We start from the raw sequence: 16,034 nt of genomic DNA, 5'->3' as shown, positions 1-16,034 counted from the left end.
TCCAACCAGCGCAAAGCATTTGGGGATGAAAGCAAAAAACACCATAAAGAGTGCCATGCCATAAGTGTCTGATTTATTAAACTTGTAGTAGTAGTAGTAGTGAAATAGTGTAGTGAAATCTCTAGAATTGTTATTATTTTACTTTTTTATTTTATTTTTATTATTATTATTGCGTTATACTAATTTTAAAATCCCACGGTGCCTTCACGTGTTCGCAGTTAAGAAACACTGCTCTAGATGACTAGTTATATTAATATTTATTCTGCGTTCAAACGAAGGTTCTATACCGTAATCTGCGAATGTTTGATTTGAAATAAAGGAAAAACTGAAATAAAATAATCAATCCAAGAAGTGAAGTCTCGCGATGATTGCCCAACAGTCTTGCGCCTGCCTTGGAAGAGGGCGAGAATACGATCGCAGGGGTCCTAGCAAACACCTCGTCAATTTTTGGACTAGCAACATAGAGAAAATACGATTTTTAAATGTTTGATGATTACGTTGCTGCAGAAAGCAAAATACCAAAGTAATTGTAGTCCCGACGTGAATGCCTGCATCCTCTTGCAAGGTGTAATTTGGAAATTACGCCACCACCGAACATACATTGTATATGTTCATATCTAACGGTTAGCTGACAGGCTACCAAGCACAGCCATTGGGGCAATGGCGTTGAAAAGAATTCAGAAGGTGAGTGTTTCATTCCTCCATGAGCGACTTATAACAATGTGTTTAATGATAGAGTCTTTCGCGTAAGATGACGACCCCGGTTGTCGCTGCTGCACACTGACTGATGTTCTTGTCTTTATTTATTTTAACGCTATTCAGCTTGAAGACACAAACAAAGACCAGCTAACCTAAAGTTAACCATTTTTTCCCCTCGTATGTGCGTTGCCACAGTAACGACGCCTGAGGAGAACTAACCCGTATTACGATTTTTTCCCCTTGTGTGCGTGTTTTTTTGTTTTTGTTTTTTTGAGAAGCTAATATTTACTAGTCCGCTGATGTCTTAACGGAATTGTCCCACACAGCTTAACCTGCTAGCATCGGTTAACGTAATAGAGAGATTTATGTATGTATGTAAGTATGTATGTATGTATGTATTTATTTATTTATTTATTTATTTATTTATAACCTGTGCATGACATATCTTTAATTTAATTACTTCTGAGTCGTTGCTATTGCCACAGCAGGTCTTAGGAGTAAGGCGAGTTGTGTGTTTGAATGACAGCTGCTTGCTGGTTGCCAAAATTGAACCCTAGTGTCGCTGTTTCCATTTATGGGCTGGCAAATGGGGCAACGCGGTTGGCCAAGGTGTGTGTATATTTTTATACTGCGGGATGTTTTTTTTTTAATAGTGTTCGAGTCATCATGCATACGACGAGATGCTGTAATGCTATGTTGCACAAGTGTTAGGCGCTGTCTTTGTATTGTGTTGTTTCAAGTTAAAGTGGGACAGCTTTTCATTTTGCATGCCCTGTTGGGCATAGTGTAGTTACATTCACCTCATTAATTCATGATAATAACTCGTCATAATAACTCATTAGCTACAACTACATAATCTAATGTGATGCAAGATAAATCGTCTACATTTAAAATGGATTTATGTTTGCCGTCAGTGGTGCACTAAAAGACACTCACAGTTAAATGCATTCACCAAAATATTAAAATCTCAATGGCATAGATGTTTACATCAGCGAGAACTACAATCTTAGTACCTAAGCAGTCAGTGTCTTTGTTAAAGTAAAATTTGCAGATTTTTAGCTGAGTAATGTTTGTCTATTTGTGCCTTGGGATTGGCTGGCAACTAGTTTAGGGTGTACCCTGGCTACCGTCCAAAGATTGCTGGGATAGGCTCCAGCATGCCCGCAATCCTCTGAGGACAAAGTGGTTCAGATAATGGATGAATCTTGCTTGTGCAGGTGTACCTGATATTGTGGATGCCTCATGTTTGTCTGGACGTCCTGAGACAAAGTCACATATGTCTATCCTGGCAACATTCAGCACTATTTTGAATCGTTTTTCTTGCTGCTGTATATTGTTGACTGGCCTTAATTTTATTGACACAGTATATAGATATTTGACACAGTTAATCATGTCTTACATACAGATATTATTATTGTTTGTGTCTTCCCAACAGCCTGTAATCATAGCAATGCGTGTTCTGACTGCCTTTAAAAGTTATTCTCAAAATTAGGTTTCAACCCCAAAGACAAGTTGTATCATTTGGATAATAGTTTTATGGTATGAATTATTTATGCAACTGTTCTTTTATCAGGAACTTAGCTGTTAATATAAATGGTATATGCCAATGGGACATGAATACACTGATGTGATATGTCTGTAACTGTTTGCCATAGGAGCTGTCTGACTTGCAGAGGGACCCCCCTGCTCAGTGCTCTGCTGGACCAGTTGGAGATGATTGTAAGAATTTTGTTTTCCTGTTGTATGTGTGTAAATATCCCTCCATAGCGGGCATTATGTTCCCGAACACAATAAGTGAAATCCCTGATCTAGAAATACACCCCTCATTGGTTGTTAAAGCCTTGGGCAATGTGATGGCTTTTATTCATTTTTATGACATGTAGGTGGTAGAAAATAGTCAATCAAAAGAAATCTGGACTAAAAATGTAAATATCTCTGTTTGTTGTATATAAAACTGAACTGTCATTCTTGGTTTTTGTGGACAAATTACGATTGAAAGTGCATATGAATGAGTCATGTAACAAAATCTTTGGTTGAATGGAATTGGGGCGATAAGCAAGGTGGCTTCATCCAGTTTCCCATTTCGGTTCCCGTTCTGTTTGTTCAGTGCATACAATGAAAAGTGATGAAGCTGAAATAAACAAATCAATCAATCAGAACTTGGCAGGGCCTCCTTTTGTGTTAAAGACAACATCACTGCAGCCCTGGCATGAAGGACATCAGCTTGTGGCACTGATCAGTGATTCCAGGCAGGTTGCTTTCAGGTCATCGACATGCTGGAGTTGGGTTTTTCTCACCTTCTTCTTGATAGTATCTGAGAGATTCTTAGTGGGATTTAGCTCAGGCAATTTTGCTGGCCTATCAAGCACAGCAACATCGTGGTCATTGAGCCAGCTTCTGATACGTTTGGCAGTATGGACAAATGCCAATTCTCTGCTGGGAAATGAAATCAGCTTTTCTATAAAGCTTGTCAGCCAAAGAAAGCATCAAGTGCTCTCAACCTTTGGGCCAGATGGCTGCTTTGGATGTGGATTTGACATGTCCCAAGTCATCACTGACACTGGAAACTTCACACTGGACCTCAAGTAACGTGGATTCTGTGCCTCACAGCTCTCCCTCCAGAGTCCAGGAGCTTGATTTCCAAATGATAGACAAAATTTACTTTCATCTGAAAAGAGGCATTTGGACCACTGAGTAGCAGTCCAGTTCTTTTCCTCCACAGCCCAGCTAAGACACTTCTGACTGACACTGTCTCTGGTCCAGGAGTGGCTTGACGTGAGAAATGAGACAATGGAGGTCATTTCGACGCCAGCCTCAATATGTCTTTGTGGACTCACCCAAATTCTTGAAGGCTGGAGTTCCGCTTCTTTCTGGTGCAACCTATCCTCTCACGATTTTTCCTTCCACTCGCCTTTCGATGAATATGCTTGAATATGGCATGAACAGGCTTACTGAGCTACGAGCTTTTGTGCTTTCCGCCCTACGTGGAGTGTATCAATGACTGTCCCGGGGATATCTATCAAGTCAGCAGTCTTTCCCATGGTTGTGTAGTCCGCTGACCAAGATGGAGGCTATCTCAAGGCTTGGTGGAACTTGTTTTGTGGTAATTACTTGCTTCGGATGGAACACTCTGACTTTGAATGATGAATGAATGGCAAACAATATTTAACGTTTTCATGATGTGCTGGACTTGTACGACAGTATATTGTACATTCATCCATCAGGAGTTGTTATCCAAATCCATGAATGTGGTCGATATATAATGAAATTCCTCGTTTTGTCTTTTTCAGTGTTTCATTGGCAGGCGACGATAATGGGTCCTGTAAGTACTACTGTTGTGTAATTTTATTTGCAATAAGCTACACAAGCAATATCTGCTTCTGTTTTTATGCCACTAGAGTGATAGCCCCTATCAGAATGGAGTGTTTTTCCTCACCATCCACTTCCCTACAGATTACCCATTCAAACCACCCAAAGTGAGTAACCATCTTCCCTTAGCGCCAGAGACTAAATTGTTGCTATTTGATTTGATTGTATTGCTATCATAATTTTTCCTGGGAGGTGACAACTTTCTTGTTAAATTACAGGTTGCATTTACCACAAAAATTTACCACCCTAATATTAACAGCAATGGAAGTATTTGTCTGGATATACTGAGATCCCAGTGGTCACCTGCGCTAACAGTATCAAAAGGTACGTGCCAATAAATTTGCACACTGTTTAATGGCAGAATTCAGGATGATTTTCCAACCATTGACCCATCCATCCATTTTCTGAACTGCTTACCCTTTTGGACCAATTTTAAATCCAGTCAGTGGTTATTTTTCCGTGGCCGGAATTCTCCTGCTAGCGTTATTTTGCTGTGAGTTTAATTTTATTGTCACAAGATCACCATAAAGTATACACGTCTGATTACGCGATAAACAAATTTTAAAAAAGCCTGATCTATGTACAACACACACACGACACTGCAGTGCATTTCACCACAAACAACAACACACAAAATGATTAAATCAGCATTTCCTTAAACTGCCAGCAGATAACTTTTATAGCATTTAACTTTTATTTCCTGCTATGAAAGTAACCATCTGGTTTGACCTTCACAATTTGCTACGAATGTACAGTTGACAGTACAGCTGCAACATACTGCACTTGTTCCATATTTATAGCAGCGTGTATATAGCCTTTCGAAATAGAATATGAACTTGTGAAATGCCGTGAACCCGTTTGAGTTGTCAGGGGCCCAGACTTGGCCATACATGTGAATTCAGGATAATGTTTTATTTTAATGACGAAGTACTTCGGGATAATTCCCCGTTACTTTGTGAGGAAGCGTCCGTGTTTGCAGATTTAAGTACTCTCGGCTTGATAATAAACACATGTTTAAAAAGTTGCTTGTATTTATTATTATATTATTTCCACAGTATTATTATCAATCTGCTCCCTTCTTTGTGACCCAAACCCTGATGACCCTTTGGTTCCAGAGATCGCTCATACATACAAAGCTGACAGGGAAAAGTAAGTGCACAACTGCATCAAACAAATTAAATTGCCAGCTGATTGATGATGCTGTTTGGGTTTTGCAGGTACAACAAATTAGCAAGAGAATGGACCCAGAAGTATGCAATGTGAGGTTGCCAGGGAAATGGAAATCCAAAAGAAGAACAACAGAAACATGTTTGATTTGTTACTGGAGGCATAGGGAAAAAAAACAACACAAGACAACAGGCAACCTTTTGGACAAGGCAGCAATGTAAAAATGTGCTGAGCTGATCCAATTCGCTGTCCTTGATGCGTGCGTGGGTATGAGCAGGACCTGTAGGGCTCCTGGAACCAGACACTACTCACAGCCCATACGCTACACTCAAGACTTTAAACTGTTACTCTTTCTTGCTATTATTGTTCTTGCAGCCATTTTTGTTGCTTTACATACAACCCTTTCATTGTCATGTTGTTTTACTGGCTGGATTTTGGAAACCATCACCTTGACTATGAGGATGCTGCCTATGTCCCGCTGGATGTCTTCTCTTACTGTATTTCCCTGGATCTAGTGGCCTTTCTGTGTTCTAATGTTTCGGTCAACGTGCAATTGAGACAGAATGTTCCCAGTTCAACACAATAATGGTGCAGTGCCATTACCAGCAGCTGATCATATGGCACATACTAACACTACCCCAAGACAATGTGAAAATGTAAGAAAAAAAGAAGGACTGATCAGATTATCTTCCTCTGCTTTAGGAATCGCAGCATGTAGCGTTGATAGCACTGGAGCTTTGCCCTTCCACACCCCCCGGCACACTCGCACGTAGGTCAAGATGGCAACTGAATTATTTTGTTACATTTTGTCACTGTTCCCTTGCAGTTAGTTGTCTTGCATAAGAATCCATTTATGTTGGGTCTGCCAAATATTACCGTAACAAGACATTGCTTGTATGATCATGGCTACTCCTCGGCATGTAGCTAAGCTGTGTGTTACCTCCAGTACAGTTACTCAGGTATCAAAGCCAATCATCAGCCTTTGTCATAACAGAATAATGCCCGGGGCCCGTATCGTAAGTTGGACTATTACGCTCATAAAACAAAACAAATGTCCTGAAAGACAAAATAGATCATCTACCCTGATGTGTGTTTTACATTAGTATTAATTTAGTTGTTGTCCGGTGAGTTGGAAAGGAGTCTCCTTTCACGCTTTACATTTGTTTTATTCACAAAACTTGGATGTGAACAACTTCACGTTTATGCTACTGATGCTTTTGTTGCTACTCTAAAGTGAAATTGAAGTAATGCTTTTCAGGGTAAGTTAATTTTTTTTTTTTATTGAGGTGATGTAAGACTGCAGTACTCCATGCTCCTAATTATGATTTCGCAGGTATATCTAAACAACCTCAACTTTACCATCTGTCTGGTTGCCACATTTGTGTAGTGTCTTTTAAGATATTTACTTTTAGCCTTCTGTTGCCACATCATCTGGTGTAATCATGATGGGAATGTGTTATATAATGTTAGTTTCAATCTAATACATTGTGACTTTTGGCTAAACTAGTTAGCGTGTGCTATTTTTTTTCCATGTACCGATGCTGCCAATATAAAGGGAAACTATTTATTAGGATAAAGTTCAAGAAACACACCATCCCACACATGGTCCATAGCAAAGCATGAGCATTTACTAGCTTTTATGCTAGGATTTAGACCATGGTTTTGATTGCAATATTTATTGTTGTTGTAAGGAAAATGCCCAAAACACTCTATATTCTAAGGTTTCGAAAAGCTGTACTCAATGGAGTACAGATTTAGACTTTGTGTACATTATTTGGCTACAAGCTCCTCCTATTGAATGACTGAATGCAGCCTCAATCCATCGTGACTGATGTTACCATTGACTCTTGTGCTCAATAAAGTTTATAGGCAGCTTGGCATGCTTTGCACTGTAGAGAACCTTCTCTCGGCCACTTGCCAAATATCAGGGATTTTGTTATAATTCATCGCCTAACACATCTGACATTTTTAGCCTTAATCCACATTTTCTATATACGTACGGGGGCAAAAAAATACATCTTAAGTGTCAATTACCTAAATTTGATGTCATGGTTTGAGTCCCCCACCCCCTTCCCCAATTCAGGGCTGGCTTTCATGCAGCTTAAATTTTGCAATTGTGCTTGAACTGTAACATTGAGCATCCACATATCTTCACTTTGTCCACACAAGGTAACTGTTGACATTAAACATGAGTAAAATCAATGGCTTTGTTGTCATTTTCAATTTTCTGCAATAAATTTCGAAATGTAATGATTGAGTGAAATGCTGGTAAGTAAAGTGGTAGGTGAAATGCAAAGAGAAAAGAACAGAAGAGTGGGATGGCAGCAAGCCTTGTTTCTCTGCTTGCCTAAACCTGATCAGAACTTCCACTACTTACCAACATCTAATCAAATTTATACCTTTATGTGCATATCAAATGTAATCTGCCCAGGGTCCTCACAATTAGTTGTGTTGGACGATATAATTTTATTGGCAATGAGACTGTCAGATTTCAAATTTGTCCTCACAAGGCCAGAGAGCTGCCGTGGTCAGGATGTTTTTGTGTGCACATTAATATGATGCATTTTAATAAAATTGTATATGTCTGTGTCATAAACATCGATTCTCCGGGTGATGTACGTCGCACAGTTGGGCTTTGATATATTAAAAAGATTACATTTGAATGAAGTCTGACGTAATGACAGGAGATGCGGGATATGTTTGATTCATTTACCTGTACGTCTCTGCTGTTGTTTCAAATCTATTTTCCAGAGTTGTCAAAGAATTGAAAATATTCAGTGATTTAAAATCAACGCATAGAATAACTGAAATGGACAACTTGTACTGATTTGATGCAGCACTTTTGTATATCAAAGGTTGCAGACAAGCACCGCTCATTCGCGCTGTCTTTTGCGAATGAGGGTTGCTTTGCATGTTAGCCAGTAGCAGAGCAAGATAAACGTCCTGGTTAGCTGAAAGGTAACGTCAGCGCCACGCCTCCAGCAGGCAAGCAAGGAAGGAAGGGCGCATCCCGGATAGGAAAGCTAGCTGGCTAGCTCAGCCCAGCAGAGCTCAGTTCAACAGAACCATGGCAGTAAACCTCAGCAAAAACGGCCCCGCGTTAACAGCGGCGTACAAAGAAGTCGTGAATGAAAAATCCGACACCAATTGGTAAGGCTCATCATAGCACACGGAAACTCCGTAGTTGAATAAGGAGACATTGCGATATGATGCTGGTTAGCATCGCAGCATGTCAGGCGTGAAGTAACGTTAAGTTGCCAGTGTTTAACAAATATATTTTCTCGTAAACTCCAACGTATGCTATATTGTCAACCAACATGTATTTTTGTTCGTTAATAATCCGTGCGGTCAGTTCATTGACAATAACTTGTCATCTGATATTCTTTCATCAATATCCATGCACGATCATTCATTGGAAATACTGCATCCAAATTGTTAGTTTTTTCCCCTCAAATGTTTTGCATGTAGATTTATTTCTGACTAACGAACGAAATCTAGCAGTGCACCCACTTCCTGGTTAAGCAATGATGAGGAAATTGATGACAAATTCAATATGGTGCCACGAACTTTTCTTTCTTGTTTGTCATCTTCACATACTTGCTCGTTGGTGACATCATAAGCAGTTCAAGTATTCATTGAAACGAGCTACTTTTCAGGGATTTCGATTTTCACCATTCACAATCTTAATATGCAGATCAAAATGAGAGTGTATTTATAGAGCTCCCGCTGTGACCTATTGTGATTCGCAACTATTGGGCCAAGGCACATTAATGTGTCCTGGAGAGATCATGATCCATTGTCACTTCAATGTTAATGTGTCATGGAGAGATCATGATCCACTGTCACTTCAATGAACTGTCCAGAGAAGTCAAAAGCATGTATTTGCCCCAAAGATAAAATGCTTCACTTTCTTCTTGTTTACATTCTCTTGCTAATTGTTTGTAATTTGTGCTGTGCAGTTTCGCTTTTCCTCATTGCACGTCTCAACCTGCTTCTCTTCACATTGTTGTTCCAAGAGCGTGACTCATCTGCTGGAATTATTGATCCTTGGTGTATTGTGACTAAGAATATCATATCCACGTTATTAACTTATTCACTGCCGTAATAATATATAGCCGCCAAAGATCCATTTTAACTGGGCTGGCGGAAAATGAGTGAAGATACCAAAAACAAATACCTTGACAATGGCATGTTTTAAAACCGGTACCGCTGCTTTGGCTCTTTCCACATGCAGTAAAACTAAATATATAAATGGAGCCTCAAAGTAATACAACTGTTTAAAAAGAGCGACATTGTAATCTATTTTCCGTATCCTCCTCAGGGCCTTGTTCACCTACGAAGGAAACAGTAATGACATCCGCTTGGCCGAAAAGGGAGGTGAGTAATTTGTTACGGCGTCTATCAAGCTTTTGTCATCTAAACACAACAATATCAGATGCGTGTTGGAATGTCTCTGTCAGCATGCAACCGCAGCGCTGGAAGATCAGCACAAAGCAAGCGCTTGCCTCTGCTGTCTCAACCCGTCATTTGCAAAGGCAAAAATGTTCCCTGTTATACAAGCAACCACAGTGGCCATTTGACAATTCCCACAATGTTTTTCTATCAGATGGAGGCTTGGAGGAGCTGGTGGAGGAGCTAAACAGTGGAAAAGTCATGTATGGCTTCTGTCGGGTCCAGGACCCAAATTCCGGTCTCCCTAAATATGTCCTCATCAACTGGGTCAGTACTGCATTCCACCACATTTGTCCTCTTACACCAGTAAACCTGTCCTCTAGAACCAATTTGTTTTGTGTTTAAGACTGGGGAAGGAGTGAATGATTCCAGGAAAGGACTTTGTGCAAACCATGTGAGCTCCATGGCAAACTTTCTGAAGGTAACACGGCACTCATTTAAATATACATTTGACTTTTTTTTTCCTACCATCTGTTTGTGTTTAAAACATGCCGAATTGCACTTTGTTAATCTTTGGGGGACGACATGAAGAGAAGACTATTCGTCAAAGCCGCATGCATGTGTGGAAAAAGGCTCCGTTGGAGTACTTTCAATGTCATACGTCGTATATCATAGAAGCGAGCACCTGGCAAGACACCAAGTTAACACCAGCGCTTGTCAGACTGCGCAGTAAATGGAACTTTAATTTAAATGGGTTTCAGGGGGCCCACGTTACAGTGAATGCCCGAGCGGATGAGGATGTCGAGCCTGAGGTGATCATGGAGAAGGTGGCCAAGGCCTCAGGCGCCAACTACAACTTCCACAAAGAAACCTCCAGTCGCTTCCAAGACAGCGGCCCCCAGGGTCCCGTGGTATGCCTCATTCTCTGCTTGTCTCTTCTGCAATGCAGTGTTTAGTCTTAACTTGAGACTTTGAAGTAGGTAGTAATTGGGATGGGAACAAAGTTCTGTTTAGGAGCTATTAAGTTTATGCTCTTTACTGGCTACCTGTTGAAGGCTGAATTGATTTCCCTACTTGGCTGTAACCAGCAGATGAATTCATGTTGGTTGTCCTTGTTGCAGGGCTCGGTATACCAGAAGACCAACGCTATGTCTGAAATCAGGAAGACCAACAAGGACACATTCTGGGCACAGGCGGAGGTAGGTCCGCAGCTGCTCCTCAGGTTTTCCATACCTGACGCAGACACAGAATGAATCCTGGTTCACAAGACATCTTTCTGGTTTAGTTTGCTTTGTATATGCTTTGAACACACATTGTCAGTGTCGTCATAGCACACTCAAATCTGTGCTTGTCTTTCCTTTTCGTGCCCCAGAAAGAGGAAGAGAGACGTCGTCTGGAGGAGCGACGCAAAGCTGATGAAGAGCGCCAGCATCTGGAGAAAGAGAGGAAAGACAGGGAAGTCAAGGAGGCAGCGCTGAGAGACAAACGGGACAAGGAGAGGGCCGTGCAAATTGAGCAACACAAGTGGGTAGTGACAACCAAGCGAGCGTATTGACTGTCTCAAATGAGCATTGGTTTGATTTGATTGTTGCTTTGACAGGAAGGACCAGCAGCAGCATGAGGCTGAGAACAGAGAGCAAGAGAAACAACGCTGGGTCAGTCTTTGTCTGCTTTTGTTTTGTGGTTGAGGGGGGGAAAAAAGAGCTCAACCAGAAACTGAATTAGAGGTTTTGACTGCAGTGCAATATTCTCATGGTTGACTTTTGCTATGCAAGTTGTAAATGATCAGCATGCAGATGTTTATGGAGCATTCAGCAGGGTAGCTGATGAGAGCCAAATGTAATGTGACCAACATCAGGAGCAGCAGGCGGAGATGCAGGCAGAGCAGAAGACAGTCAAACAAGGAGAGTCTGTGGAAAAGGTCCATGTGAGTCCCCCTTCTCCAATGTTTTTTTCTTTTAAACTTTAATGCCATGTTTGGTTTAAGACTGACATTCAAAGATATGAAGTCAGTCACCTGCTGTTTTATTTTTTATTTTCTTTTAGGAGGCAGCTTCCCTCATCTCTCAGCGAGCTATGAACCCCAGAGAAATGTTCAAGCAGAGAGAAATGGGAATAACTGCCAGGGATGCAAAGGTGCCCTCTGTTGCTCCTTCCAGCCCCCAGCCAGGTACTGTCTATCTTTCGCTTTGCTTGAAAGGTCAGCTTTGCCTCCATTTGTACTCTTGGGTAGCGGTGGCTTCAAGCGATATTTGTCCAAAACCCGCCGCCCTCTTGGAGAGCTCTACCTGTCTGAGATCACACTTAAATTTGTTTGTCTGTCCCCATCATGTCTTCTCATTCTTTCTTGTCTCTCCTCATCCATCTGTGCATGCTTTGGATTCCATGTGCCACTCAGGGCGCCTTCAAAGCCCTTTTCTCTCTAAGTATGAAAGCGAGCGGGCCGACTCCCCTCAGCGCCAAGCCTCCCCGGTGCCGGCAGGCTCTGCCTCCCCTGTCCATGCTGCAGGTGTGAGCTTACACACACAACACAACATATCGGGTGACAGTCAGTCGATACCAGTCGGTGATTCCCCAACCCTTTTTTTTTTTTTTTTTTTTTTTTGCACTAAGCCACGTTTTCCATCTGGGCCTGATTCATTAAGCACAAAGCTTCCATTCTTTTCCGTGAATGGCAATTGGTGGATACAGTGTTCCCACTAAATTGTTCCCACACTTATTTTGCAGTCACACTATCATTTTTTTTTTTAAACAGTATCCTGATTCATTTTTATTCATTCTTGCACGTGACCAACAAAATTCAGTCACCCTTGCACTTTTCAGCCATTGTACACTGGGAGAACAGTAAAACGCAGTGAGTGCACTTAAGCAGATGCTGTTGTTGGACACAACAATCATCTCGACACTCAAGTCGGTACCGTTTGCCAACCAAACAGGCCCCGCCCCGCCTCTTAAAGGCAAGCCTATAATAGATACAGTATTTAGTTATATACACGTATGTTCTTGTATGTAACGCTTAAGTGTGTTGGAATAAATTTAACTGTGTTTAGAGCATGTTGGGCTGAACGGATTTTGAAAAATCTAATTTGGATTTTTTTAGCCCCCCTCAGTATTGCAATTGAGATTTAATACGTGATCTATTTTTCAAGGTCCTTTTCCCCCATGTATTTTTTTTTTTTGAATAAACCTAAGCAACAAATTAATCAGCCTTACAACTGAAGGTTAATGTTCCTGTCACTGGCGCACACCTAATGAGCTCTCGCCAGTTTGTGAGTGACTGGTCTAAATTACAGCTGTCCTTTTTTTTGCTTTATTTTGCTATCTCATCCCTTAGTCATTTCACCATTGTACTTCCAATTAATCACCCGGTGTTGACGTTTTTTTCCCCTCCCATCCGTCTTCATGTCTGCTACCGGTGGTGGTTTTCATCCTGTGTGGGCTTGTCCATGTACATGCATGTCTGTTCTTGTATTTTTGGGTGATAAGAGCCAGATGAGGATGATGGACAGTCCAGGTGTGAGTATGATGAGCCGGAGGCAGCCCCCAAGGAGCCCCTGAAAGGTGGGGCACTTAACACTTTCACGCACCGAGTGACCGGCTCACTGGCTTCTTAAGAACATCATTTGCCGCACCTCAAGCCTCCCAGTTAGCAGCTGCAGTCTGCTCCCACCTGCTGGGAGATTTAGCACATGACAAGAATTCTTTTTATTTGAACAGATGAAGTACCTGCTGCCAGGCCCTGTGTACAGGAGCTTTCATATGAAGATGCCCCTCAGGTGCTGGTTCTATTCCTTTGTAGCAAACCAAAGTATTTTTAAGACACTAATGAATCAAATTCTATGGCAGGTTGAAGAGAGCAACTACGAGGTGACTGCTGAGGAGACGTCAGAAAAAGGAATCTGTGCTCGGGCTTTATATGATTATCAGGCTGGTAATTACATTTCTTTTTTTTCTCTGTATTCAGTTGATTGAACAAATGCAATGCTTCAATTTTTTTTTTAACTCGGTGTAATGTAACAGGACATACATATACACTTTTTAAAACCTTCTTTCCATTCATAAATATTTACAAGACGCTTTTATGAAATGTATTCATACTTATAGCAATCATATGTGTTTGGAATTATTTGATTGACTGGCAACTAGTTCATAGTGTACCCTGCCTACCCACCTAAAGACAGCTGGGATAGGCTCCAGCATGCCCGTGAATTTGGTGTGGGATGCAAAATATGGATGGAGGGATGTTTAAAGGCATGCTTTGAATCCGAGAGACAGTTAAGTAAATAACGGAATGACAGTATTTGCATCTTTTTTTAACAAAGGTCAAAATAACAAGAGGTAACAATAAACCAACCATTAGTTGGGCTCCAGCTTACCTGCAACCTTAATGAGGATAACTGGTAAAGGAAATGGAAAAAGGGTTTGGATCTCCTACTAGTTGACTCTTTTATTTCCTAGCGGACGATACAGAGATTTCCTTCGACCCCGATGAGATCATCACCGGGATCGAGATGATAGATGAGGGATGGTGGCGAGGCTACGGCCCCAATGGCCATTTCGGAATGTTTCCGGCCAACTACGTCGAAATTGTATAGGCACTCGCATTCCCCAGCAACTAAGGGAACCTCCCATGAAGAGTCCTCCACTGATCACGTTGCTCCGCACCACGGAGCCATGAAAGGACAAGTCAATTAAAAGGCCTGGCTAATTCCAATTGATCATTTCAAACCAGTTCCATAAACATGTTTTTGTTGTAAGCAGGTACGCCGTGTCCACCTCCACCACTTTACCTGTAAATGTGATGAGCCTTAGTTTGAATCTTGACTTTTACTGAGCATAAGCAGCACTTGAGTCTACATTCCTTTCAAATTATCTCATTTATCTGCTTTTATTATATCACTTGCCGTAGCAGCAGCTACCAGATGTCATTTTTCATGAGACTGACCCATAGGTTATGTTTAAGTTTTGAGTTTTTTTTTTGAAGTGGATATTGTTTAAACAGCACACTCACTGACTGATTGATATGAGGGCTGTCAATAGCAAATGAAATTTGGAGTGTGTAATGTCATTTTGGTTCCTTCAATTCAATGCATTCAACTTTTTCCTTCGTGCGCTAAAGACAAGAAAACATTCGCGATGGCACATTTTCCATTATTAATTTGTAACGTGTGATGTTGCAGTGATGTGAGGTAAAAGTGGAAAAATGCTTTCTGTGACGTTTCAGAGAAACTGAAAGTTGAGTATTTTTCAGAGTACCATTCCTGATCAGTTCCAAATCAACTTGAAATATAGTGTAATGTGTCGTTATATGCCAGAGTCTATTGTAATCCAGCCTTTGTAATAAAAATAATAAATCGCCTTTGTGGTCATCATCCAGTTTCTAAACACATTTGTATCAACATATGTTAAGTCAGTTTCCTGGAATGAAATGCCGTGTGGGGAATTCACCCTGCTTAATGCATAAGTTTCATTTCATCTGAAAAATAAAAACCAAAAAAAACTTTACTGCATGCTCACCTTTTAATACAGGGGCAGGCAAACTTGTGCTTGAGGGCAACAATTTTTGTTTGAAAAGAACAGATGGGCCAGGTCATTTGCAGGTCAGGTAAATGTATGTGTGTATATATAGTTTGTTTTAAAAAAAAAAAAAAATTAATAAGCTGTTTAGACTTTTAGTTGTGAGATAATGGGTGGATTTGATGCTTTTTTTTCACCTGTCTAAATATTTAAAAGGAAAAAATACTTTATATATATATACATATATAACCAAAATTATGCAAATTTCTTACATTAATATATTTAAAAGACTCCGAGTTGGAAAAATGCAAACTCAGACAAATATTACAAAAACTCATACACTTGGGAAGTTTTATTGCTTTTGTATGATGAACACAGCTGAAATGGTAAAAACTTAACTAAGTGACACAAATGGCCATCATAACCCAAATTCCTGAAGGTTGAGTATTATTTATGATACACACTTTAAACTCACCCTGTCTGACTTTGAGCTACATTTACTCATTCCCTCTGTGTGAGACTTGATGTCCTCCAATTAGAAAAAAAAAAAGTGGCAATACACACCTTGAATGTGTTTTTTTTTTTTTTTTTTAATATTAGTTGCTTTCTGCCAAACTGCTGCTTGTTGGGAGGTCAGTTGAGCAGATTTCACTACATTTAAAAAAATGGTGTACAGTACAGTTTTGCAAAACGCCATTGCACTACTACACAGAATATTGCATAGGAATAAATGTGTTTGACCTCTGTGTTCTGCAGAGAATTCTACCAAGAAATTCAATTGCACCAATTTTAAGAATATTTCGATCATTTTTCTTACACAGTCAAAAAATGACATAATTCTCTTTATTCATCATGTTGAGGATGAATTATTCTTTCCTCCTCGTTGATGT

General features: G+C 40.5%; 2 protein-coding genes across 7 annotated transcripts; both read left to right on the top strand.

The window, feature by feature from the left end:
- The first annotated feature begins 386 nt into the window (after positions 1 to 386).
- On the top strand, positions 387 to 7,437 carry ube2d4 (ubiquitin-conjugating enzyme E2D 4 (putative)). 3 transcript variants are annotated; one of them, XM_037259228.1, is made up of 8 exons: positions 642 to 684; positions 2,355 to 2,418; positions 3,322 to 3,802; positions 3,990 to 4,021; positions 4,098 to 4,175; positions 4,287 to 4,392; positions 5,124 to 5,217; positions 5,286 to 7,437. In XM_037259228.1, exons 4-8 carry the CDS (start codon positions 4,013 to 4,015, stop codon positions 5,329 to 5,331), a joined length of 333 nt encoding a protein of 110 aa, XP_037115123.1. In that variant the 5' UTR covers positions 642 to 684; positions 2,355 to 2,418; positions 3,322 to 3,802; positions 3,990 to 4,012; the 3' UTR covers positions 5,332 to 7,437. The 3 variants fall into 3 exon arrangements, with proteins under 3 accessions (XP_037115122.1, XP_037115123.1, XP_037115124.1); XM_037259227.1 differs by lacking the exon at positions 3,322 to 3,802 and having other exon boundaries at positions 387 to 684; XM_037259229.1 differs by lacking the exons at positions 642 to 684; positions 3,322 to 3,802 and adding an exon at positions 1,204 to 1,308.
- A 762-nt stretch (positions 7,438 to 8,199) lies between these two features.
- On the top strand, positions 8,200 to 14,997 carry dbnlb (drebrin-like b). Of its 4 annotated transcripts, XM_037258056.1 has the most exons (15): positions 8,200 to 8,385; positions 9,557 to 9,612; positions 9,842 to 9,954; positions 10,034 to 10,108; positions 10,389 to 10,538; positions 10,749 to 10,826; positions 11,000 to 11,151; positions 11,228 to 11,282; positions 11,486 to 11,554; positions 11,674 to 11,797; positions 12,026 to 12,136; positions 13,114 to 13,188; positions 13,345 to 13,403; positions 13,474 to 13,558; positions 14,086 to 14,997. In XM_037258056.1, exons 1-15 carry the CDS (start codon positions 8,303 to 8,305, stop codon positions 14,220 to 14,222), a joined length of 1,422 nt encoding a protein of 473 aa, XP_037113951.1. In that variant the 5' UTR covers positions 8,200 to 8,302; the 3' UTR covers positions 14,223 to 14,997. The 4 variants fall into 4 exon arrangements, with proteins under 4 accessions (XP_037113951.1, XP_037113952.1, XP_037113953.1 ...); XM_037258057.1 differs by lacking the exon at positions 13,114 to 13,188; XM_037258058.1 differs by lacking the exon at positions 12,026 to 12,136 and having other exon boundaries at positions 8,201 to 8,385.
- Positions 14,998 to 16,034: the final 1,037 nt, after the last annotated feature.

This window comes from Syngnathus acus, chromosome 9, assembly GCF_901709675.1.
Source record: "Syngnathus acus chromosome 9, fSynAcu1.2, whole genome shotgun sequence".
Classification (NCBI taxonomy): domain Eukaryota; kingdom Metazoa; phylum Chordata; class Actinopteri; order Syngnathiformes; family Syngnathidae; genus Syngnathus; species Syngnathus acus.
Note: the sequence above shows the minus strand (reverse complement) of the source record. Positions and strands in the feature narration are given on the sequence as shown.